Source organism: Leptosomus discolor, chromosome 1 (assembly GCF_034619465.1).
Source record: "Leptosomus discolor isolate bLepDis1 chromosome 1, bLepDis1.hap2, whole genome shotgun sequence".
NCBI lineage: Eukaryota > Metazoa > Chordata > Aves > Leptosomiformes > Leptosomidae > Leptosomus > Leptosomus discolor.
In genome coordinates this window covers 21805403-21831471 of record NC_141391.1, presented here as the reverse complement: position 1 = coordinate 21831471, position 26069 = coordinate 21805403, and the positions used below count along the sequence as shown (strand labels likewise).

The 26069-nt window shown below is 38.7% G+C and overlaps 1 protein-coding gene across 6 annotated transcripts; it reads left to right on the top strand.

The window, feature by feature from the left end:
* On the top strand, positions 1–23771 carry MTMR6 (myotubularin related protein 6). Of its 6 annotated transcripts, none has more exons than XM_086476191.1 (14): positions 1–24; positions 5664–5780; positions 7748–7910; positions 8929–9032; positions 9715–9843; positions 10874–11008; positions 12173–12305; positions 16684–16793; positions 17880–18005; positions 19276–19325; positions 20113–20313; positions 21041–21175; positions 21255–21381; positions 23342–23771. In XM_086476191.1, exons 1-14 carry the CDS (start codon positions 1–3, stop codon positions 23600–23602), a joined length of 1815 nt encoding a protein of 604 aa, XP_086332317.1. In that variant the 3' UTR covers positions 23603–23771. The 6 variants fall into 6 exon arrangements, with proteins under 6 accessions (XP_086332317.1, XP_086332307.1, XP_086332331.1 ...); XM_086476181.1 differs by having other exon boundaries at positions 8875–9032; XM_086476205.1 differs by lacking the exon at positions 9715–9843 and having other exon boundaries at positions 8875–9032.
* The last annotated feature ends 2298 nt before the right edge of the window (positions 23772–26069 follow it).

The window sequence follows — 26069 nt, the reverse complement described above, 5'->3', positions numbered from 1 at the left end:
ATGGAGCACATCCGTACCACCAAGGTACCCCCGCCTCGGCCTCCCTCTGCCGCGGGAGGCGGCGCCTCGGGAGGGGAGAGGGCCGGTGGGGGAGCGGCGGCGTTGTCGGTGCTGCGCCGGTAACGGGGGGCGGGGAGGGCCTGTTCGGCCCGGCGGGTCCCTGCCCCGCCGCTGTTAGCTGTGGGGGAGGGCGTTGCTGTCCTTCCCTTTTGTAGCCGGTGCCTTCCCGCGAGGGGCGCTGGGGCGGTCTGTGCGCTCGGGCTGGCCTTGGGCCCCGGCGGGGCAGCCGGCAGCGGGGTACCTGGCTCGGGGGCCTCCCCTGGGGCCTGTCGCCGCCAAGCGCTGGGCACCGCTGTTCTCGGAGGCTTCTCGGACGGGTTCCCTCCGAACCCAGGGGCTGGAAGGGGTAAGAGCGCCCGTCGGGAGCTCGGTGCGTGCGGCCCCGGTGAGGTCCCGCTGGAATAAACCGTCTCCTTAGTGAAGGGAAGGCGCTAAAAATTTTCCTGGTGTAAGAGGGGTTGTAATGGGGCGGGGGATAGGAGCAGCCAGCTGGGAGGGGACTGCAGTTGGCTTTTGTACTCGGGATGCTGTTCCGTGCAACTTCTTCTGGCTTTGGAGACAAATCGGTTCTGAAAACAACACTTTTCTTTTTTTTTTTTCCGTTCCTTTTAAAGAGTTTGGTGTGTGTTAGGAATGCAAGCTGTCAGTGTCTGTGCAATGTGCTAGGCTAAGCAAAAAAATTAGCTAAGCTGCAGTTGATACTTTAGATTTCTTTTGATTTTTTTTTTTCCTCTATTTTTAGGTTGTTAGTTTGTCTTTCCTCTATAATGAAGATGTAAAAAAATAAAAACATAAGTCTTATTGTCAATTATTTTAAGTGAGTTTTTAAGTCACAGATTTTATAGAATTAAACTTTTAATAGTATTTTTCTCATCTTGCTTGTCAGCCCTGACTGCAAGGGCTGCCAAAAAGGCTCCCCCTCTCTTTTGGGTCCTGGAAATTGTCAAGTGATTAGTTCCTGAACCTGGCAGTCTGACTTTAGATTTACAGAAGTATGGAGAAAAGGAGTGGCCGTATTTCAGTTCCAAACAGTAGGTTTTAACCAATAATTATGTAAAGGATCAGGCTTTTAATTTTTTTTTAATAATAGCTTATATAATTTTTATATAAATTGTGTATAACTAGTTTTATTTTTCATATATTTATGTATGTATATATGAAACAGGATGAAGCTACTATTAATGATGCTTTAGTTTACTGGATGGAATAATGTTGTACAAAGCTGACAGACTGGAGATAAGGTTTCCTTTATCAGCCTGTTTACTTGTAAACCTGAAACTCCTTGTTTGGGCACTTAATACTGTATTGTTACAGTCAATAGCTAATTTCACAATAAAAATGAGACTAAACCCAAAGTCTCTTGATGATCCAAGTAGCTGTTTAACACCTGAAATTAAGAGTAGAAAGGCTACAGGTCACTGACTTCTTTGCAACTGCATGTTTTTGGGCCCCTGGTGGGGAAAAAATACTTCATGTAGCAGTATAACTGAAGAGAGAAGTGAGCTCTGAACACAACTTGTAAGATACAAGACTTACTACTTGAAGCAATTAACTTTTTAATTCATACCAAAAAATCAATTCTAAAAATATCAATTTCATGTCTAGAAATAGCGTGAGGTTTTGGCTATAATTGTGATGCTTGCTTAACTTTTTGTAAGCTCTTAGTTTATTGAATATCTAGGTGGATTAAAATGCATATATGCTAGATAGTAGTAATTATGAGTATTACAGTTATAGGAAGCAAGAAAACTAGAGTACAGCCTGCAGTGTGGGCCTGAGAAGTTCAGCGCATGTATAGGTTCAAGTTGGATCCCATTCCAGCTGTTCTGAGGTGTATCTATTTCTAATCTGACAGCACTTCACAGTTTTTTCACAGAATGGTGGGAGTTGGAAGTGACCTCTGGAGATCATCTAGTCCAACCCCCTTGCTAAAGCAGGTTTGCCTAGAGCAGGTCACACAGGATCGTGTCCGGGTGGGTTTTGAGTATCTGCAGGGAAGGAGACTCCACAACCTCCCTGGGTGGCCTGTTCCAGTGCTCTGTCACTTTCAGAGTAAAGATGTTCTTCCTCACATTCAGGTGGAACTTCCTGTGCTCCAGTTTGTGCCCATTGCCCCTTGTCCTGTTGCTGGGTACCACTGAAAAGAGCCTGGCCCCATCTTTTTGACACCCACCCTTTAGATATTTATAATCATTGATAAGGTCCTCTCTCAGTCTTCTCTCCTCCAGGCTAAAGAGCCCCAGGTCTCTCAGCCTTTCCTCATAGAGAGAGATGCTCCAGCCCCCTCATCATCTTCATGGCCCTCTGCTGTACTCTCTCCAGTAGTTCCCTGTCCCTCTTGGACTGCAGAGCCCAGAACTGGACACAGCACTCCAGGTGTGACCTCACCAGGGTAGAGCAGAGTAGAGGGGGAGGAGAACCTCCCTTGACCTGCTGGCCACACTCTTCTTAATGTACCCCAGGACATCATTGGCTTTCTTGGCCACAAGGGCACATTGCTGGCTCATGGTGAACTTACTGTCCACCAGAACTCCCACGCCCTTCTGCACAGAGCTGCTCTCCAGCAGGTCGACCCCCAACGTGTACTGGTGCATGGGGTTATTCCTCCCCAAGTGCAGGACCCTACACTTGCCCTTATTGAACCTCATTATGTTCATCTCTGCCCAGCTCTCCAGCCTGTCCAGGTCAGGACAATTTCAATTGGTTTTATTAAAGTAGTAGTGAAATAAGCTTGAAATAACAGTGTAGTCTTGCACAAATTAACTGCTGTGCAGGGAAGCTGTCATCCATAGGAGAAGGTGCTGAAATAGGTTTTATTCCTCCTCAAACTTCAATTTCTGGAAATGTTGAAGTTAAAATTGCCTTAGAACTGTCAGCACAGCTACCTGAAATAAAGTTTTGCTTTTTGTAAAATTAGCGTCCAGCAGATTTATGTTGAATAAAGAAGTGAGGCCATCTTAAAAACCACTTTGATCAGGGAACATATACTTAAACAGCAACAAATGATGAAAACCAGTTCACAGTATGTCATAAGTGTTGGTGGTGGGGAAATTACAACTAAGAATATTGTAGTTTTGCAATGAAGCTTTAGTTCTAAAGTGTCCTTAAAGATATTTTAAAGCAAAGCATAGTAGAAAAGACTGGAATTTCTTCAGTCAAGTCTATATATTTGAAGTCAGATCTGTTGTAGTGAAAATACTGGTGGGTTTTCTACTAGAGGTTGAAGGTTTTGGTTAGCTTGAGTGTTAAATCCTAAGCTTATGTTTGCAAGCACGAGACTTACATGGGGAAGGGAAAACTTTTAATTTCAGTGAATATCATACACAGTTGAAATAAAGAGTCTTGGAATGATATACTGTCATTGTTTGTGTCTTGGTTTAATTGTTCTAATGTAATCCTTCAGCATTTTAATGCAAGACTTCAGCCCTCCTTTCTGTTCCAACTTGTCTACTATATTGAAACACTCCTTTGTTTGTTTGGGGTTTTTTTTTGCCTTTAATCTGTAACTCCTAATCCTGATAAACTGTCTGGTGACTCTTTCACTGTAAATACTGTTATTGAGGTAGCTGTTCAAATTCTTACTGGTTTAAAAAGTCACTAATTTGTTAGTGCTAGCTACTGTCAGAGTATCACTTCTGACCGCTTAAATGCGCTCTGTTTACAGATGTGCTAAAACTCAATAGCAGTCTTTAGTCTCTTAATCTCGTGAACCCAGTCTCTTCAAAACTGACGGCTGACTTGTTTTTTTGTAACTAAGGATTTGCCAAACTTTACAATTAAAAAGCAAAAAAAAGGTGTATCTAGCAGAGTACCTGTTAAAGCTGGCTTGGGTCAAGTTTAAGTGAGCATGTCATCTATGGAGGCTGTATCTAAATTACATTTCAGTTGTCTTTAAGAAAAGTAGAACTTAGCTTTCAGAATTCTTGAAGACCTCACCGATGTAAGAGGAAGCTGCAGCACTACTGCCTATCCTCATCTAACATAGAAATACAGCTTTGGGAATAGCTGCGTTGTTATATGGAGGAGAATGGGACTTCACATGTCAGGATTTTGTGGGTTGTGTTACTGGAACAAAACTGGAGCAGTGTCTGTGCTATGCTCAATTTGCTGGGGAGGTGCAGTGCCAGGTACCTGAGCTGTAACTGCTGCAGAACCGCCCCAAATGAATTCTGTGTTTTGGCCGTGCTATACTGATTTGTACTAGTCTGTATCTGAGCACTGATATCTTGCTGGTTACAACATAATGTGTTTTGAGGTACTGGTGCATGTAGCTTCCAATTTTTCTTCTTTCTAAACTGAAAATCCAGAATATCATAGTAGCACTGGCTTTTAGTAAATACTTTTATTTCCTCCATTCTGTTTTGTATGCTTTAGGCTGCTTTTGTAACTTTAAAAAGTGGGTGGGCCTTGCTAGATTGTAAGAAATACCTAAATTGAAAAGACCATCTAGTGTTCTATATGTGCTTTTAGTAGTTAAGTAAATTTGTACATATGAATTAAAACCGACTTAACATCAGCACAGTAGATGTGGGATCTCTTAGTCCCTTCATCTGGGTGCTTGTCTTGCTGGTGTGGAAGTTTTTGGAGTTCTGCCATGCATTTAATGGCAGCAGCAGCAGAAAGCCTCAAGCATAAGAGCTTTAACTTGGCATTAATGAGACAGTGCTGCCAAGAAACAGGGGAGTACATGCAGATAAGCCATTCGCCGCACTCCTTTCCTGTTGCTGCACACAAAGAATCATGTAATGTTTGCTTCTCATAAAGCAAACTGTAGAGCTTATGAAGTTACGAGCAGCTGATAAAATGCAGGCTATCTGAAAATCACTTTCTTTTGAAATGTTTTCCATAGGATTGAGATAACAATGTTGATGGAATACCAGGAAGAGAAATTTGCCCTTGCAGGACTCAAGCATGAAATGTCTGTTTCAAATGCCAGCACAGTCCTTGAATTTCTAGGACATTGTTATAATTATTAGTGTTATGCTTGCATTTAATTATGATTTATTTCGACTATGAGGCAGGGTTCTGATCTAGACTTTTAAAGTTGGTGATGATATAAACCACAGTAGATATCTAAAATGGGAGTCAGGAGGACGTAATCTTTATGGCTTTGAGTCTACAGACAGCCAATGAAGCATGTTGCTGAGATCAGCTGTTAATTCAGTGCTGGCACCTCAATAACAGGAAATTGTTAGTGTGCTAACAATATTGCTCTATTTTGGGGAAGCAGTCTAAAAGCTTAGTAATTAATTGTTCTTAATTATATTTTAGAAACTTGATATCTTGGTGTCTCTAACTAGTAAATAACCGTAGTCGTCGTGTATACGGAGTAAGTATTCTGATGAGCCTAGCATTGTGCCTTCACTATGCACTTTTGTATTGAAACAGGATATTTTAACTAGTCAGTAGTCTCAAAGCTTGTGTGACCACTGTTGTGTTCTTAATAGTTTGGCCTGTGTAGCCTTACATGTCCTGTGTTATGCTTTCTACTGTCTTCACTATTGCACAAACTCACAGAGCTTTTACAAAGTTAGGATTTTATTTTCTGCAAAAAGCAAAAATTAAATTTTGTTCCCCCTCTTTTTTTTTTTTTTTTCTTGCAGGTAGAGCAAGTGAAATTACTAGATAGGTTCAGCACAAGCAATAAGTCACTGACGGGAACTCTATACCTTACAGCAACTCATCTGTTATTCATAGATTCAAGCCAGAGAGAGACATGGGTAAGGCTAATGAATGCTTGCGGCTCAAAAGCATTGGTTCTCCAGATGCATTTGTTCTTCTTGATGTAAGGTTGAATTTGTCTGCTAAAATGATCATCTAAGTTATAAGCTATTTCCCCACACTCTCCCTGTTCATGGCATCGTAATAAGTTAATAATTTGCAGATTGTATTCTTGCATGATGCTCCTGCAGTTGAAATGGGAGGATGTTGAAAATGCACTTCCCTTCAAGCTGCTGTAATTTCTTCTATAGCTGTCACTTCTATTCCTGAGTGAATGTGTGGTGGTTTTCTTTAAATAACTGACTTGCATAGCAGTTCAGAGGCAGGAGTGGGAGACTGCTAGATAATTTAAGCATCAGGTTTAAAATTTCTGCTTTAACTTACCTTGTATTTAGATCCTGCCTAGGTTAAATGAGACAGCAAAATCCAAAGATCTAGGCTTTGGTGAAATATTGAAGATCCCATGCCCTTTTTTAGAGTGGTAAGCAGCTGTTTCTTCCCAAGTGTTCATCTCTGGAATAAAAGCATTCAGAAGGGGCTGCAGCTTCTTGATGACCAGTACCAATGTTGTACAATCGAAGTTGTCTAGTACAGTAATTCCTATTAGTTTTTTTCCTCAGTGCTGTGGTGGCATGTGCAAACATCAGGTTTTAGCTTCCGTTGTAGCCCAGCTACCTGACTGAGTTCAGTGCCTTAAGTCTGTCATCCTTCAGGATGAAATCTTGTTTCCCTGGCTGTGGTTAACTTTTTTCCTGTAGGTGTATTCTCTGTGTGTGTATTTTTCTGGATGACCCTTAATCCCATGTCCCGGTTATCTGACTAGATGCCTCATGCTGCTTTCAAGAAAAGTTATTTTTCTGTGATTTGTTCTTGGATACAATGTGCGATTTTGTACAAACCAAACTATTATCCTTTCATACAAAATGGGTTATTCGGAGAACGTGATTCAGAAGCATTACTTGCATCTCCCTGTGCACCGTGTTAAAAGGTTTAATTTTGGGGAAATTGAACTTTGTACTCATGAGTGTATCATTTCTGTGATGATAATGCAAGTACCAAGTATAATTATGATAATGTCTCCAAGATACAATCTCTTTGTAAATGCGTATTTGGCAGCATAGTTATCAGATGCCTGTCTAATTCTGATCAATATTTAAGAGATGATTGCTTCAGTGAGGTAATTGAAATGCTGTGAAGAACATCTTGTTCAGTTGAGGTAATGTAGTTGGCTTTCTTCCCATGGTTGAACAGCTATTACTTTCCCATGTATTTTCCTAAGTTTTGTGTAGATTTGCTACACAGATAAATCTATGGAGGACTTTTGTATATTCATTAATATGACAGTCTTCCGTTAAAGTGGTTGAAAGGCATTCATCTGAGAGACTGCCATGTCTACATAACACAATGGGTAACACAGGAGGTGTTTTTCTTGTCTCCTGTTCATTCTGTAGATGTTAAATACTGGAATTCTAATGTCTTCTGCATCTTCTGAATCTTTTATCCTTTAAGTTGCTTTCCTTGACTTGGTTTATTTTGCCTGAAAATTCTGAAGTTTGTTCCTGTAGATCCTTAAAAAAAAAAAAAAATCATGTTTGGATCTTGCCTAATTAGATGTACACTTGTCAGTTAGCAAAGTTATAGAAGAAGACTGAACAACCACAGTGGAGTTTTACTTCTCACTTTTGCATTTAGAAGGATATCTACTGTTCCTTACAAACATTAGGTAACGCCTCAAAATACGAGGGAAGAGAATAATTAAATGTTGACAAATTATGGTATCCTGACCAAGATGCCAGTCTTGGATTTCTTCTTCTAAATTTATTTATTTTTTAGTAACAAATGATTGAAAAATTAGTCAGAATCCATATTTAGCATTGCTCAATGCATCTTATATTTACTCTTGTAAATACTGTGCTGTTCCATTTTTCATCAGTGTGCTTATGCTGTGAGTTCTTATATGCCACAGATTCTACATCATCACATTGCTGCGGTGGAAAAACTTCCCTTGACTACTTCTGGCTGCCCGCTTGTCATCCAGTGCAAGAACTTCAGGATAGTTCACTTTGTCGTTCCCAGAGAGAGAGATTGTCATGACATTTATAACTCTTTGCTTCAGCTGTCAAGAACAGGTAGTACTTCTGACTGTAAAAGACTTTGCAGTATATGCCTGGATTACAAGTTGTTGGGGGGAGCGGGGAAAATCCATGACTCTTATATTTATTTTTTTGTAAATGTACATTATGAAAAAGTCTTTTAAATTGATTTGGTATGTAAAATAATGATTAAGTATTAATCTGCATACGAATTCAGAAGATGTGGGTTTTGGCCTTTGTAGGTCACTGATATACACTAACAGAATGTGAGACTCCTGTATCTTTTTATTTCTCGTGTTATCCCTGAAATTGTGACTATAAATGCAGGTAGTCTCTCTTAGTTGGGTGTGTTCCATAACTTAAATGCTACTAAGCAAATATTGTTACTGACTTCATGCAGTTTCAAAAATAAAGCTCAAGTTTTGATGCTGAAATAGCACTACCAATTCAGCTTTACAAGAGACTTCTGTCACCCAGTGTGGTCTTTTGCATTTTCTACTTTGTGTTTAGAACAATGCAACATGTCATCTGTGATATGTGAATAGTGATTTAGGTAAAAAACATAAAATATTTTGAAAGTTTTTTTGCTTTGAAAGAAACTTTAAAACTTATGCTTTTAAATGTTAGTAGATGTAAAATTCTGGTTTTACCTCAGAAAATTGTTTCTTCTTTTAGCTCTTGTGAAGTCTTCTAATAATTCTGCCTTTTGTCTTGTTTGGTTTTTGTCAGTATTCATTTTCTGACTTCTGCTTTGCCCTTGTGGCTTTAGAAATGTCCCTGCTGAAAGGTCAAGCACACTTAAGAAAGCTCTCATAACCTACCTTTAACTAAGTATCTGTAACTGTGTCAAGTATCCATTTAGTCTGGCTTCTGAGAATCCTGAAGCCTGAAACCTTCTCTGCTATTTGGGCAGTTTCAAGACTTGTCAACTGTGCTACTTTTCTCCAGTTGGATGTTTTTGGGGACAACTCATTACATAGGCTTTTTCTTTACCTTTTAGCAAAATATGAAGAACTGTATGCCTTTTCCTACAATCCAAAACAAAACGAATTAGAGCAAGTCAAAGGTTGGCAGCTTATCGATCTAGCAGAAGAATATAAGAGAATGGGAGTGCCAAATGCTAACTGGCAGTTGTCCGATGCAAACCGTGATTATAAGGTGAGTGTTGTAATGGAAACATATTTTGCTCTGCATCTGTTTCTGCTTTATCCTCTGATTCTTGTCCTATAGAAAACAGTCTAATACTATGAAATCATTCGGCTTGCAGCATAAACAAAAACTTGCATCTGGAGAGAGGTAACTCCTTAATTGGTGTGCAATCTCACAACTTTCTAGCTGTAGTTTTTTCCAAGGCCTCATTGAGACAGTATGTGTGCATGGATGCATGTGTTCTTTGGAATTGTTTCTAGAGCATACTTGCCTGTCTGAAGCCCAGACCCAGCAATTCTGATGCTCTGCAGCTTTGTTATCTCTCTTAACTGAGAAGGATTCTACTTTAGCATTTACAGTGTTGGCTGTGGGAGACAATGGCTATGGTGGTGCAGCTGGTTCCCAGATTAGATTTCATCTTACTTTGTAGTCTGCAAACACAAAAAACGAGGGAAATAATTTCAGTATTTTATTTGAAACACATTCTTAGCATTTCTACTGAAGAGTTGTGTTCTTGAGAGGTAAATGCTATGTATTGTTGTATAAAGTTGAACAACTTAGATACCAATTTGTACTTAGTGTTTATCCTTTCTCTTATTTCACCTAACATCTCTCAAATTTGATGCAATAAAACTAGTATGGGCTTTGTGCCTTGTACATAAAATTCTTCTTGTATATCTGTGTCTCTCAGATTTGTGAAACCTATCCTAGAGAGCTTTATGTTCCCAGAACTGCAAGCAAGCCCATAATTGTTGGTAGCTCCAAGTTCAGAAGCAAAGGAAGATTCCCAGTGTTGTCATATTATCATAAAAATAAAGAGGTATAGTGTGTCTTCCTCTTAATGCAAATGTACTGAAAGTTGTTCTCAGCAGTTGGCAGAAGTTCGGGGTAGGTAAGGAAGTAAGCACAGTGACTTATATGAGGGTGGTATAACTCATGATAACCTTAAATACAGCTAACACTAGTGGTGTCTAACAGGATGCTGAATTAAGCTAAGCCAGTTTAAAAGAAATCCTTAAGTAATCAGTTGAATCTCTTAAAGCTATCAGAAACTGACCTTAAGATAACTGAAGATAGCTTTTTGTCAAGTGATTTGTCTTCCTTGATGTATCAAGAATAAAATCTCTTGGGTCAAAATTAGGGTTAAAGAAACCAACACCCCAAACACCGAAAGAATAGCGCTAGTTCTTTTAAGGAGGAATTTGCAAGGTAAAAAACTAGAGGATGAGAAATAAGATATTGCAGGGTTTAGTAGGGTGGTGTGAAACAGCATCTACTTGTCTCAGCTAGGGGGTATCTGAAGGGAGAGAAGAATTGTCGCCTTGATAAGTTGAAGAATTTATGAAGGATGAGTGTTAAGCTACTAGATGTATTTGCAGATATTTACTGTTTGGAAGTTGTACCTGGTACCCTCTGAAATACAATATATGATTGAAAACAATGTGATGAAAATTACGTCAGACAATAACATATTGTACTTGCAACAATAAAATCATCCTTGCAGTGGTAAACCCAACCATAATTCATTTCATACCAGGAAAGTAACTTGCTTTCCAGCCTATACTTTTTTGGTATCTTTATACTTGGGGAAGGTCTGTTATGTAAACTGATACCTTGCCCATATCAATGCATCTGAAAAAAATGCTTTGATAAACCTTTAGATTTAAGTTGTAGGTACAGTGTTTGGAGGTCTGCCAGTGATGTACTTAAAAAATTGGAACACCACCTAAACTTTAGTGTGGTTATCTGCCAAATGGAACTATTCGTTTTGGTGTCTTTTTAGAGTTATGCAAAGCATTTCAAGTACAGGTATTAAACTGATGCTGACGTGTTCGTTGTTTCTATGGTAGGCTGCGATTTGCAGATGCAGTCAGCCTCTCTCAGGTTTCAGTGCCAGGTGCCTGGAAGATGAACACATGTTACAAGCCATCAGTAAAGCAAATCCTTCAAACCGTTACATGTATGTCATGGACACCAGGCCGAAGGTATGTGCTGCAGGTTCTACAGAGTAGCCTTTCTTCCCGATCATTAGAGTACAGGGATACAGTGTAATTCTGAAAGACTAAATATGATGCCACGAAGGGCAAAAATGTTCTATAAAGGTAAGGTTAGGCCTCTATTCAGGTGTTTAATTACTTGCTTTCTTAAAGGAGCTGAACTCCTCTCAGGACTCAGCTAGAGTTCACTGAATATGCTAATGAACTTTTTGGGAAGTGGATTTAAAAATATACTTAAAACAAAGTTAAGAAGTGGATAATTGAGTGGGATCGAAGTAATTGTAACTTTGAAACTAAATTTGTGAAATGGTGAGCTGTGTTGGGTTTCTTTTGGAATGGGAGGGAGTACTGTGTTCTCTGTAAATGTTCTGTGAAAACTGCTATTGCTGTCTGTCTTAGCCAGGAAGAAGTAAGGGAAATACTATTGTGGCATTCTGAGGTCAGACTTCATTACTGTCTAATTAAACTGAATTATGTTGTTTTTTTGACCTGTGTTGGAATGTGTGGGGTAACTTTCACTCCTTAGACCATCTGCGTTTAAACTGGTATTCATTTCACTCAAATCTCTGAACACAGGAGCTGGAAAACAAGGATGTAAAGTGAAAATCCTACGTGGTAGGATCTGCACTTATTTTGAGCAGGGTTCAGCAGTAGGTCAGTCTGACAGGCTGAAACTGAGCCAACTGTTTTATAGTTGTAATTTTGTAGCTGCAGCAATTTAGTAGCTTCTTGCCCCCCAAACTGACATTTTTAGGATGCCTGGAAAGTGCATGTATGGTTAAGTCTGGGTATTACACCTTCCTTTTTAGGTTAATTGTTGTGCCTTTGCTCGGAAATATTTGGAAATAAGTAAAGGTTTTCTTGGTGGGAATATGGAGTTGAGAATAGCAAATTATTAAATGCATTATTCAGATTTGTCCGCTCTAAATATAGGCCACCTGTTGCTTTTAATGTACCGTGCCTTTCTTAACTTGAATGCCTTCAAGTTGATTTGCCACAAACTGTGAATTTATTAGAATCTGTTTATAGTATATGCTCATGTATGGTTTTTTCCCCAGTGTATTCAATTGAAATTGCATGACTTATGTTTCTTGATTTGAGATTTTTATTTCAAGTACTGTTTTTTCAGTATTTTTATTTTGCTCTTTTAAGCTTAATGCAATGGCAAACAGAGCGGCTGGAAAGGGCTATGAGAATGAAGACAACTACTCTAACATTAGGTTCCAGTTTGTTGGCATTGAAAATATTCATGTAATGAGATCCAGCTTACAAAAACTTCTGGAAGGTATGTTCTAACTGTACTATAAGAGGGTGTATGAAAATAGGAAAAATATTTTTCTGAAGTTTTTAATAATAGTTTACGCAAACTGCATTGATAATTCTACGTCTTATCCCAGCTTTATGTTTAGTACCGGTTTGCTGTGCTCTGTGTTAATGAATTACCTTAAACCTTTACCTTTAAACTGTAAAACAAATGAATGGAGTTATTTTTGAAGAAAATTAGCTGAGTGGCACATACGTCTTGGGTGAACTTGATTAGTATGTCATTGGCTTGTGGGAAAGAATTCTGTGTCTTCCAAGTATACGTGCATGTATGCACATGTGTAATATAAATACACAAAATAAGTGTGCTTGTGCATATGTTTTCATATATAGAATACTGATTGTTCAAGGAGCGCTTAGTTCCACAGAGTTCAGAATAAGCATATGGTCTGTACAAGACTGGAGCTCTCTAGCTTGGTGAGCCACTTCTGTGCTTGTAAGTACCTCTTGGAATGTTTGTAGAGAGGGGGGCAGGGGGAAAGTGAACCACTTGACCATGCCACTGCCTGGAAAACAGAGGCGCAGAAGTCTGTTGGATAGTTCTGATAATATTTTATTTAGGTAAACTGCTGAAAACAAATTTAAGACACTTTGTGGAGTATTAATACTGAGATTAGAGTACGGTGGCAGAAGTCAGGCTTCTACACCTGACAAACAATACATATAGAAGTGCTTGCCTTCTAGAGTTAAGTGAATACTTCCAGTCATGGAGAAGGCTTACCCTTGTATGGAAGCCTATTTTGATGAAGACATTCTGGCTACGTTGGTCAAGAAATCTTAGACTGGTGGTATAGTCTTACTTCACTCTCATTGAGCCTATATCTGCTGCTAACCTATTCTTTGGGCACTCTGTATGGAACATTACTGAGTTTTGATAGTATGTATTTTTGTACTTATTCCTGTACATACTTTATTGAAGGGAAACATGAGCAGTGCAGGCCTGAACTTCAGTTCTTAAGTTTGGGATAATCCCTCTTTCTTTTTGCTAATATCTTCAGTTCTAGAAAGCTAGCTAATAAATCCTGATTTAGTTTTTTGAGACGCCTGCTCCTGTATAATAATGTCTGACGCAGAAGTGTGTGCATCACACCGTTAAACTTCACTCTTACTCTTCAGACCGCTGTAGAAATGTGCCATCAGTGGGGTGATCAGGAAGGAACTGCTATGAAAATGGCTCATAGCTTAAAATGAGGAAAATGCCGTTTAACTTCTGTGTACCAGCTTCCCCTGGACATGCTAAACTGAATGTTTGTAAATCAGGAATGTGATATCAGTGACCTTGTTCTTTCAAGAGCCATTGTAACTGGGACTGTCTTCAGTTTTATTTATAACTAACAACTGCTATTCATTCTGCAGCATGTGTACTGCTCCTAGGCTCTTTGTCTAGCTTTGATGTCCTTCAAATCTAACGATGCCAGTTGCAAGCAGAATGTAAGACATAATACTTCCCAACATCCATTTGTAATGGGACTTCACCATGGAGCATGCCGGGGGCATTTACAGTCTATTCTTCATCTTGGATTCAGCTGGATTTTAAATACCTTGCATGCAGTGAATTGACACTTCCAGAACAGTTTTCTTCAGTGTGGACACGATGACTGTGCTCCCCTGATGGGCAGACTGCCCATTCTATACAAAGCTAATGGAAGAATCTTCACGTAGACTAAATTTGTGGCTGTAATATTAAACATAAAGTCCAGTTTTTATATATTCCAAAAATATAGTGTTACATGTTAGAAGCTATTGAACTCTGGTAAGCAAAAAGGTTTTGTGTCAAGAAACAGCATTTCTGCAGGAAATATTTGAGAAAAAGGCTCAATAATAGCTGCTGTGGTCTGCTGCATGTATTTTAATTATGGAAGTGTGTTAACTAAGAGGCTTTTGTGGGTTGTGTGGAGTATGTGTGTAGGGGATCGGGTTCTTTGGTTTTTGTTTAGTTGTTAAAAATGACTGCTGCCCCCAACTCGCTGTGCTTCAGTCTGCAGGTTCTAGTGGCCTCTTGAACTGCTGCCTGAGGTCTTGCTGGTAGCGTGTGTAAAAGGACAATAAAGCAGTGGAACATTGAGGGTTTGGGGCTTGCGTACAGGGCATGCGTTTCAGATGGGATCCATATAGCCAAAACTCTCTTGAATGGTAGTTGTCGTGAAGCAGCTGAACATCTTGGTGGTACCGTAGATCATCTTTGACCCTTTTAGGGACCATAGGGGACTAGGAATTACTTTTTTTTTTTTAGCATGTAAGTGTCAAAGCAGTGTCAATGCTGTTTCTTTTTTTCATTGCTAAGTAGTAATAAAAAGGTCTGTCTTAATTCACAGACACGGAAAGTAATTCTTTAGGCCCAACATGTGAGTTCTTATCTCTGCCTTGGTTTATAAAAATACAGAAATCTAGCTAGAAGAGGGAAATGCCAGTGGTGAAATACTTCTACCAAGCTGAAAAATTCTGATCAAAAGCAGATTTTTGACAGCAGTATCTGGGTGAAAACAAACTGAGGGCTGGAAGCCTGTTTATTTTCTAGCTGAAAGTTTGCGCTTTACACCATAAGCTACAGAATGTAGGGGTGAGCAGCCATGAATAGTGCCACTAGACCTTGCCTTTCTGTCCAGTACCTTCCCTGCCAATGTTTGAATTCCCAGATAACCAAATATTTTTAGTTTCTTTCCTTTTCCATAGTGTGGTGTGCCTGTCTGTGTACTGCTGTGATTGAACAGCAGGTGTATGGAACCACTGGTGTAGAGAGAGTGTGAGCTAGCTGAAAGGATCAAGTAGTTCTCGGCTAATTTCCTCCATGTGGTAGACCTTTCAGAAGCAGAACTCTTGCCTAACAACGCTATCCTTTTCAAAGACCAGGGAAAACTAGCGTAGCTCTTGCTGCTTTAATGATACTTACAGACCAACCTTTAAAATTAGGTCTTATATACAGTGGTTTCTTGATGTTTTGTTACTTCATTGTGCTATGGTTTGCTAGCTGTTTTTCTAGATGACGAAGATCAGTGGGCTTTAGAAGAGGTGCTATGATACTTATTTGGAAGCCTGTCTTTGTTATAGCATTCAGCAGCAATGGGCACTGTGACTCTCTGTGCAATGGGGAGGGTACTGAAAGTGGTGTGGCTGAAAGCTGAGAAACATGTAGTGCAGATACAGGAGAGCTCTGCAAAGGTGTAGGAGTTTAGCCTTCACTTCCTCAGAGGACTTGACTGAACACAAAACTGCATCACAAGATGACTTGGTGGATTTTGTTCTCTCCCTACTGACTCACTTCCTCCCTTGTCCAGAGATAATGGCGATTTTGCAGCTGCTGTATTAATATCCCCACTGAGAGCTTTTGGCTACAGAGCCTTTTTTTTTTCATTTGGGGCCCACTGGTTTAGAATCATAGAATTGTTTAAGTTGGAAAAGACTTTCAAGATTATTAAGTCCAGCCATTAAGCTTGGTAGAAAGTAGGCTTCTGCTGTGTAAGGGGCAGGTATTTTTGTAGATGGCAACCTTGGGTATCCTCTCTTAGAATTACACACAGCTAAAGCTATACCAGCCAGCAAATATTTCTCTTCTTATTGCCAGAAGTTTGTCATGTTTGGACAGTAGTGTAGCTGTGAGCTGCTGCTCAAAATTGTACAAGAACCAGGTTATCTGTCTCATTTGTGAACTGGTAAGCATCTATGCGAGAAACTTTCAGTATACCTCTACACCTCTTGCTGTTATGCTGCAAGGCTGCTTTCCTTTAGCTTGAGTTTTTCCCTGCCCTCTCAATCAGCATTATTATTCCAGGATCAAAATATACTAGGGAAGAATGGTAGAGATTGGGGTCAGAATTGTATTTCAATTCTGAAGGTAGACAAAATCTTGATGATTTTCAGTTCATCACCATGTCCTTGTACTGCACTCACTTTATTCTCCTAAGCAGAGTGGAGAAGGTGATGAAGCTTGGCAGACTGACTACTCTGAACTGTGTTTATTTGTCTTGATGCACCTACTTCTTACTAGTAGTTGTAATTTTTAAGTGTTTCTGATAAGCTTTTGGCATTTGCATTGCCTTCCTTGGTAAGGCTCCCTATTGGGCATAACCAGTGTATTTACTTTGAATGTTATTTTGTCAAAAAGACACAAAGATCTTACTGTTGTCATTCATGACTGCTGTAGTTCTACAGAGTTGTATTTTAAAAGGAGAACACTTTGTAATACCCCGGTCTCAACCATTTGAATGGTGGTTTCCTGAAAGATTTCTAATCAACTTACACCTTAGGGCATTAGAAACAATATACAGTTACTGTTCTTTCTCCATTGCAGGATATAGGTAGCTGTAACTGCTTAAGGCTTTCTAACTCTTGGTTTCTTTCAGTTAGTGGCACAAAGGGTTTGTCTGTCAATGACTTTTTGTCTGGTTTGGAGAATTCTGGATGGCTGCGTCATATCAAAGCTGTGTTGGATGCTGCTGTCTTCCTAGTCAAGGTAACTTGTATGCTGCTTTTTTGATGTCAAGTTGACTTGCTACTAGGTAAAAATCATACTTAATATTATGCAGTATGTAAAATTCTACAACCTGAGCTTTTTGGAGGTAGGTGCTCGGTGTACACTGATACATCTGATAGGCTGGTTTAAGTGTTATGTTTCTTTATGACTGGAGATGTTAAATATGCCAGCTAATGTTTGGGGATCTTTTGAATGCTGTTTGGTCACCTTATTGGGAGATGAAGAGATTCTTATGCTCCCTGGTTCTTTTAGGTATTTATGAAAGGTGTAACCAGTTTGGAAGTGGATGGAGCAAACTATCATTTAGTATGTCCTGAAAAAAAACCTCCTGGGGAACTAATTGCAGAGGAGCCAGATTGGCTGTGCTGACTTCATTTGGCAAGGAAATAGGACTCATGAGTAATTCAGAGGAACAATTGCCTTTTGCCAGGCACCTGTGAAGCCAAGAGCTTGACCTGAGGGGAGCTGGGTGAGGGGAAAAAAAACCTGGATCTTTGTTTATACTAGGTGAAATAACAAGGAGGTAACTTCAAAAGTGGATGATTTGCCTGAAGATGACCCTCAAAAATATTTGGACTAACAGGATTTGAATTCTTAGCTGAAGTTAATAAGAATTTCCTAGACCTTAACTTTTGTGTAGTATGATGATGAACAAGTGGGTATCTTTAGTAGTGTGTTTGAGTTGGTTTATTTTTTTTTTAACCTGTTTGATTTATAAATGTGTAGGCCACTTCTTTCTTAGTATGTGTTGCAAGGAGGTTTTATAAATTTTGTTTTGTAAGGGATAGGAAGAGAACTGGGAACCACTGTAAATGTTCTTGTTACCTTGTGAAAAGGTGGTAGTAGAATTTCTTTTCTTTATAAGGAGTTTTCTGTACTTCCATGGAGAGAAATTACTAGCTTTCTGATAGTATCAAATCCTTTCCTCATAATAAACACTTTTCTGGCTCTGTTAAATAAAATGGTCTATGCTGTGAGTTTGGGATAAAAGTAGGTTTTATATTTACTTGCTAAATTTTGACTTCTGTTTAGGAACATTCACTAAGAAACCATTGTGTTTTGCAGGCAATAGCAGTTGAAAGCGCGAGTGTATTAGTGCACTGCTCAGATGGCTGGGATAGGACTTCCCAAGTTTGTTCTCTTGGAGCTCTCTTGCTAGATTCCTATTACAGAACAATCAAAGGATTCATGGTAAGCTAGCTGTTGTGTTGTTGAGTTGTTCCTTGGTAAACAGAGGGTGTAAAATGCTTGAGTGTGAAAGTGAGCAGTGTAAGCATACTAATGCCTATGTTTAAATCTTAGCCCTATCATTTGCTTTTTGTAGTTACAGCTACAAGATTTGCAGTATGCTGGTACATCTTTCTGTTAGAAATACTCTGCTACTGGGAAGAACCATTTATTTAAAACCTGAAATCCTGAAATACAAATAGCAGGTTGCCTTAAGCACCCTGCAGAAACATTGCAATGATTGCCTTTTGCATCCAAAAAAGCCTCTTACCTGTGATCCCGCAGTGCTTATTGAGATAGTAGATGTACAAAATAATAGCAGCTTTGTGCTTTTATCACTTGTCCCCAAAATCAACATTATTGAAATCTAAAAATGACAGCTCCCTCAGTGACAGAAACCTGAAGATATTTAAGCAATCTAAATTTCTTCATCTTTCTATAGAGAAGAAGAATAATTTCGGTATGATTATTCCAAATTTTAGAGTAGGAAAATCAACAGTGTTCTGCAGTGGCAATACAAGGTGCCATGGGAATGCCTGAAAAGACAGTACATAAAATTAGTTCCGTGTATTGGTTAGAACTAATTGCCACATATATTACAAGCAACAAAAATGAAGATAGAAAGGAACTAGAAGAGGATTCTTTTCTTATGAATAGTGAGAATGTGTGTAATATTTAAGGAAGTAAGTTAATCCTTTTGTTTTAATCCTACCTGTCAGTTAGATTTCTGGGAAGACTTTTGCAATGGGCAGGCAGTCCTGTGTTCCTTTTGGTGCTTGATACTGTGACTGAAGTGATAAAACAAGCTAATGTTGATATTAACAGAATTACTGCTATAAAATGTTACAAAGACTATATTGTGGTGTTTTATGTAGGCTATGATAGCAGGAATACAATACTAGAATTTTTCCTGTACTTTGCAGTTTTTTTGTAAGTTGGTTGATAATCTGTTTGTGAAGTCATACAATATTAGTGTGCTTAAAGCAAGCCTGGCTTAACAGCAGTTATCTGATTGTCAACCTGCTAAATATTTTTTTTACTAGTTTTAGAAATGTGCTCTGAGAATCTCTTGTGAAAGACTTCCAAGAAAATTAAAGAACTACAAAGTGACAAATAGTTGCTCCTACTGTAGTTTATTTGACTAAAATTTAAAATACAATATATCCATAACCTGTGGAGTTAATACTATAGATGTAACATTTTACATGAGACTTTGTTTGGTTTTACCCTCTAGGTCTTGATAGAGAAAGACTGGATCTCTTTTGGGCACAAGTTCTCTGACAGGTAGTTCACTCTTCCAATACAGTAAAATGTATACAACGAACTGAACTAAATATTCTTAAAAACGAAGGACAACTTGTGGATGTTAAACTACTGCAGTGTTGCTATAAATTTTGCAATGAGTAAGCTATTTTGAGTAGACAGTGCAGTTTGTGTATTGCTATTTATTGAAATACCTATTGCATAGTTGATTTATATTATAGACGTAAATTTCTAGTGCTACTGGTGCCTCACTCTCGGATGCCAATAACTAACTGGGGCTAGTCTGCGTGTATGCATAGACAAGGCAAAACCAATCTAAGTGTTTTATATTGCCTAAATAGCTGTGACATAGCTTTAGTTTTGCAACCTTTAAAATGAGTTTGCATTTATGTTTGCTTTTAAAGATGAAGTCATACCTACCTTTAGAAGTCCTGTACATGAAGAGTTCTGTTTTTCTCTTGATCTGCCTGTCATCAACTATGACTTGTTAGTGTTATTTACTGCGTATTAATTTGCTTTTAGCTGGTATAGTCCAAATGTTGACTATGGAAGTAATAAACACAAAGGAACTTAGCTGTCTTACGTTGCTCTTCTGTACTGAATACAGTTGTGTGATTACTTACAAGTCAGAAAAATAGGTTAAATATAGACTTACTTCTATTCAAAAATTGCCCCAGTTCTCAAAGTTAGGTGCTTGATCTCCAAACCAAAGCTAGTGTCAAGTTAATGTGCTGTCATTTAAAAGCAAGTGCAACTAATACTTTTTTTTATTTCTAACTTAAACCTGTGTATGGAATCTTTCTTTCAGGTGTTGTCAGTTGGATGGTGATCCAAAAGAGATCTCACCAGTGTTCACCCAGTTTTTAGAAAGTGTATGGAATCTGACTGAGCAGTTTCCACAAGCCTTTGAGTACAATGAAGCTTTCCTCCTTCAAATCCATGAACACGTCCATTCGTGCCAGTTTGGTAACTTCCTTGGAAACTGCCAAAAAGAGCGAGAAGAACTAAAGTAAGCAGACGCAGTGTCTCTTTTGTTTATTCTGGCAGACTAAGAACTCGTGTGATTCTTCTTCAGTTTAGGCTCTGAATAGAAACAGAGACAGGATTGGTAGTACTGAAAATGATGTTGAACTGCATCAGGGAACAACAGTGCTTCTCATGCTTTTGCACACTGAAGACAGTCTTTCTAATTCTGGGCGAAAATCCCATGCTTATTTTTTATAGGCAAGGTTAAGGCTTCTTTTTTCCTTCTGCCTCTTCCCTGCCCACCCCCCCCCCACCCCCCACCCCAAATAGATAAGTTTGGAAGTATGACTTCATTCCCTCCCTCAATCTATTTTTAGGTAACCTTAAAATTCTTGCCTGCTCAAGACTAATTACTGTCAGTTAGAAGTATTAATAGGATGTCTCCTAATGCTTTCAGTTGGAAAACTTCTGTAAAGTTTTCATCAGTTAATCTTTGTCTCAAACTGTACTTTAAAAGCATTTATTGCAACTAGGCAAAGATTGCACATCGTAAGCAGTAGTACTTCTAAAACTGACAGTTGTGTTATTGTCACATTAGCATATGCCAGGAAGAAGTTGATTTTACTAAGAGCTTTTAAATGAAGATTTATAAGTATTTCTGGGAACTTTTTTTTAAAAAAAGATCGATTTTATTATGCTGAATTGAACAGCTTCTGTGTGTTTTTTTGCTTGCAGTCAATGTCTTGACCTTGATCTCTCTTTGCTTTAAGATTAAAAGAGAAAACTTATTCCTTGTGGCCATTCCTTCTGGAGGAACGAAAGAAATATCAGAATCCTCTGTATAATCCAGACTTTTCTCCAGAGCTAACTCTTTTGGAACCTAATACGGTATCATTCAATTTTAAGTAAGTTTAAATTATATACAGTGTCTCTTCTCCAATTCTGTCTTTATCCTGTATAGTTAAAGCTGTCTGCTTCATACAGGTTCTGGAGAAATATGTACCATCAGTTTGATCGAAGCATGCATCCCAGGCAATCTGTGTTCAATCTTATAATGAACATGAGTGAACAAAATAAACAACTGGAGGAAGATATTAAAGAACTGGAAGCTGTAAGTATTACAAAATAAGTGTGTAATTTGTTCTTCAAATTCACATTTATAGTCTGTAATAATGCTGCTAGCTTTCACATGAACGTCTCTGCTGTATGGCCTAGCACTTTTTCTATGTACTGTTGACTTTGACTTTCACCGTATGCTTCTATGCTGAATGCCAGACTATGCAGCCAATGCAAAGCTCTTAGGCACAATTTATTTTGCTTTACTGATGAGCTGTATTATGTAAAAGTGCTCTTACTGTCAAAGCATTACTGAAGATGGCTTGAAGTAGGTTAAATTTATGTGAAACCTACCTTAGATAACAAGGTACCCATCATAGCTGTAGCTGTGTTGCTAAACGAAGGAGACTGAAAATGTTTTATTTCCATTATAGCTACTAAAATGGAAGCAGTAAGTATTGTTCTTTTAACTTCATATACAGGTGCATGCTGTTGTAAGTCACTGTAATTATGGGGCATATACACTGTAATGCTTATTTGAAGACGGGGCTAAATCCAGGGACCAGATTACTGTAAAAGACTTCTACTAGGTGCAACAGTGAACAGCCAGCAAAGACTGACCTGATCTGCTCTAGGTGGTCCTGCTCTGGCAGGGGGGGTTGGACTAGATGATCTTTTGAGGTCCCTTCCAACCCCTGACATTCTGTGATTCTGTGACCAGTGATTCTGTGACCAGTGTATCTCACTCTATTCTAGTGTGACTTAATCAGTGGCTTTTAATTGTTACTATATTGTAGTCAGTTAAAGTGCTGAAACTTCAGAATAATACCTTTTAGGTAATGCAAAAGTCTTCTAATTATCAAGTTTACTTCTTTGTGTGGCCAGGAATGGTAACACAACTCTGTTATGTTGGGGGTGGGCAGGGGAAGTACAGCTTTTCTAGGAGGAAAGATTTTTATCCTACTGTAATATAATGAATGCAGGTCACTTAAACTGTTTCAAATCTTACTTGTAGAATTTAAAAGTTTTTATACAATTGAAGCAGCAAGATGAAAACTCAAGCTGAAGCAAGCTGAAGAATAAGCGTGATGTAATCTCAGTTTTGAATTTTCTAGAACCTTGTTCCAAGGTGTTAACTTCACCTGAGCCCACATTTCTCACTTTAGATGTAGTTGTTGAAAAGTCTACATGAAGATTTCTTACTGTTGTTTCCATCTTCAAAATGCTGATGTCAAGAGACATCAAAGTCTTCTGGGATCAGTCTCAGTTGTAATAGAGCACATACACATCACAAAAAATCAGTTCAGTTAACTAGTTCAAGCTCCCACTTACTGGGTGAGATTGTTGTGGTTTTTTTAAATTCAAACAACAAACCTTAATCCAACTCTTGCTTCTTCTCTTGCTAAGTGCTTGCAGATAGGTCCTTTTGTCCAGTCCTGCTTTCTAGTTTATATCTTTTATTGTATTCCTGCACTTAAACTGTTGGCATTTTTCAGATCTAAAGGAAAAGTTCTTTAGAAGGTTTTTAGGAAGGACATAAAGACAAAGAGCAGTTTCATACCTGAGCTCTGAAGAGACTCATGGTCTACTGTAAGCTCCCTGCTTTCTAATAGTACCAAGGCCTGTCTTCCTCTGCCTGTATTCATGGAGAGTTGTGTGTGTGTGCGTGCGTGTACACACACATACACCCCTGGTTGGAGCAACCAAACAAGGGGCAAGCCTGGAAGGACCTCTCCTTCTCTATGGACATTGACAGGCAACATTTCTGCCTTCTGCTCATCTGCAAATTTTAAGCACACGGTGCTTGTAGCACCTGCTGTAAACTGTGGGGAAAAACGTCTTCTCCAATGGCCTAACATTTAGTAACTGTTAGATATCTAACCTAGGGTATGTAATGCAGGGTTCTGCAGATGCCAAGTTGGCCAGCAAAAGAAGTGGATTCACTTCCTTTCAAAGCAGAGTATTTTCAGTAAAGCAGTCATGCTCACAGTTTGTAATTGTTCTCTACATTTCAGAAAATAAAGCAGAGGAGTGGGCAGTTGGATGCAGTCCTTGTGAAGGAACATCAGCAGTCTGCTCATCCCGCACCCGTGGTGCTGAAAACCCCTCCATGCTTCAAGAAGGAGCAGCCGGTGATCCCTGTGAATGATGCTGTAAGAACTATAGAGGGCAGCAACACAGCAGACAATCGCTACACTGAATTCGTCGAAGAGTTCTCGAAAGCTGAGCCTGCTGTTGTCAGCTTGGAGTATGGAGTGGCCAGGATGACCTGCTAGTTAAAATCCAGCGCTGTGCTCCTCTTCTAGACTGATTAAGAGCTGGATTATTTTGAGGATGGGTCTGTGCTGCATGACCAAAACATGATCTGTATATCAGCAAGTTTTGTTAACGTAGACTAGAACAGCATGCTAGTTGTCAAGTGTTTGCTGTTCTTTTAAGAAAAAAAAAAAAGTTTAGTTGTGTTTTAAAAGAAATAGGGGCATTTGGTAAGTAGTGACTAAAAATCAAGGAATAGTATGTCTTTGGACTCAAGTCAGTTTGCACTAAATTGATTAAAACCGTAATATTACTTTATTTAATATAGGAAAACACAGGTGGTCTTTCATGGATTGGTTTTATTTGGGCAAGAAAACTTGAACTTTCTATTTTAGGAACTGAAGCTACATGTATATATCACATATGAATATGTATACCTTTGTTTAATGTCACCTGGTACTAACTTTCAGTGTATTAAGTGCCATGGAAAGTACGCTATATTTCAAATCACAAATAATTGGCCTTAAACCTGTCGGATCAATGATACTGTCCTTTACTATTGCAGTCTACCTGGATCTGTTTACATTGTATTTGCCCAAATCATTATTTCCTTAAAACAGGACTGAATATAAGGAGTGAAGCATGCCTAAGCTGGCACAGCCTTTTGGCAAATAGCTATATGAATGTTAACATAGCACTGAAAACTGTTCTCTTTTCCAGTTCCTCTTATTTAAAATGTAATGGGTTGGCCTGATTTTCTTCTCTGGCAGCTCAGTAGATTGAGGATCATTGAAGCTACAGGCTATGTCCAACCTTAGATGTTTTGATTTGTGGCAAGGTATGTAAGTGTAGAGTAAAAAGCAAAATAGGTCGTGTAAGAAAACAACACTTAGCCCATAACTGAATGTCAAGTTCATTCAGATTGTTTACTATGTGCTGTGCAGTTGTTCCAAGTTGCAAGAATGGAAGCAGAAGCTTTGGAAGTGTAGTCTACTGGCATTGTTCCCAAGTACAAAAAAAGTCATTTGTGTGTCCAAAGCTCATGAGAAACTGTGTGCCTCCTGAATCTTTCATTAGAAGAAATTTTTTAGTTTTTAGAGAAGCACCCTTCTTACCTTGTAAAAAAACCTTTTCCAATCTGTGCATATTTTAAGTAATTTCAGTACAGTCTGGAGACTTTTATGTCATTGGAGAGAGGACAAAAACTTCTTCTAGCAGGATGTAGTAGAGATCGTGGGACATAAGAAAAATGGGGAGACTTAGTTTGTGAGCTTAATTTTGTATCTGTGACCTTCTAGTAAGGGAGAAGGTTTTTTGCTGAAGACTGTCCCATGATGGATTTTCTGAGCAGATAACAGAATAGGGAAGACAAATGCCACTTCTTAGAGGTATAAATTATAACCTTGGGTATTAAGATCTGTAGGTATGATGTTAGATTAATGCTGCTGGCCTTTTATCTCTGGACTTAAATAGCTTTTGGTTACAGGTGAAAATGAGTTTATTCTTGTCCCAATCTCTGAAGTCTGTTTTGTTAAAATTACTGGTGTGCCACACACAATTGGACATAGTTGGCAGCATTTCCCTCTGCACAATATTGGATCCAGGACTCCCAAGAAGGCCAGTATAGGTCATGATCGAGTTGCACTTGTGAAGCTGTCTGGGGGAAATTAACTGTGACTCCTCTGTTTGAGTATGAATTCACGTGTTTCACTAACTTGTTTTTTAAAAGCCTGTAAGTGTAAATAAAGGTTCATAAGTATTTTTATTCCCAAAGGATGAACATAGTGTCATCTTTAAAGTACATTATCAAATCATTTAAACATGTTTAGAATTTCTCCACTACAGGCTTTGATTGATAGTTTCATGTTTGCACAGTGGTGCCTTACAGGGTTGCAGCAAGAGAGGTTTTTTGTGCCTTGTTGTTTATCGTCTCCCCCTCTCCCTCACCTTCTGTATCAACTTGTTTCTGTAGTTTTCCTTTGGAAAAACATATTGTATATTAAACTTGTGTTGTATCACTGTAGTGACAAGTTTATCACTGACACTATAGGTAAGTGTTATCAATTTGTACTTACTTGTTTTAATATTTAGCTGCTCTGGTGTGCCATGTACACTTTCCATATTTATTGTTTAGAGTTTATAGACCCAAAAGATTATATTAAGCTGTTTTGCAAATATTGTTGTATGTTGTTTTTACTTTAACAACCATCTGAATACCCCTCTATACAAGGCTTTTAAAGAGAAGGTCTGTTCCCTTTCAGTACTGGTAAAGTGACTTTATTTCAGTCTTCAGGCTTTTTTTATTGTCAGAGTTCACTTCTTGGCAAAAGGTATTGGGATGCCTTTTTATTTTCAATCAAGGTAGGCATGTTAGGTCAGCTTTAAAATGCCATGAAACTGTCTGCTCAAGCACAGAACCTGTTTCTTCATCAAAAAACCACAGTACTTCCTGATCTGAAGCAAATCTCTTACTCCAGTTAATGTGTG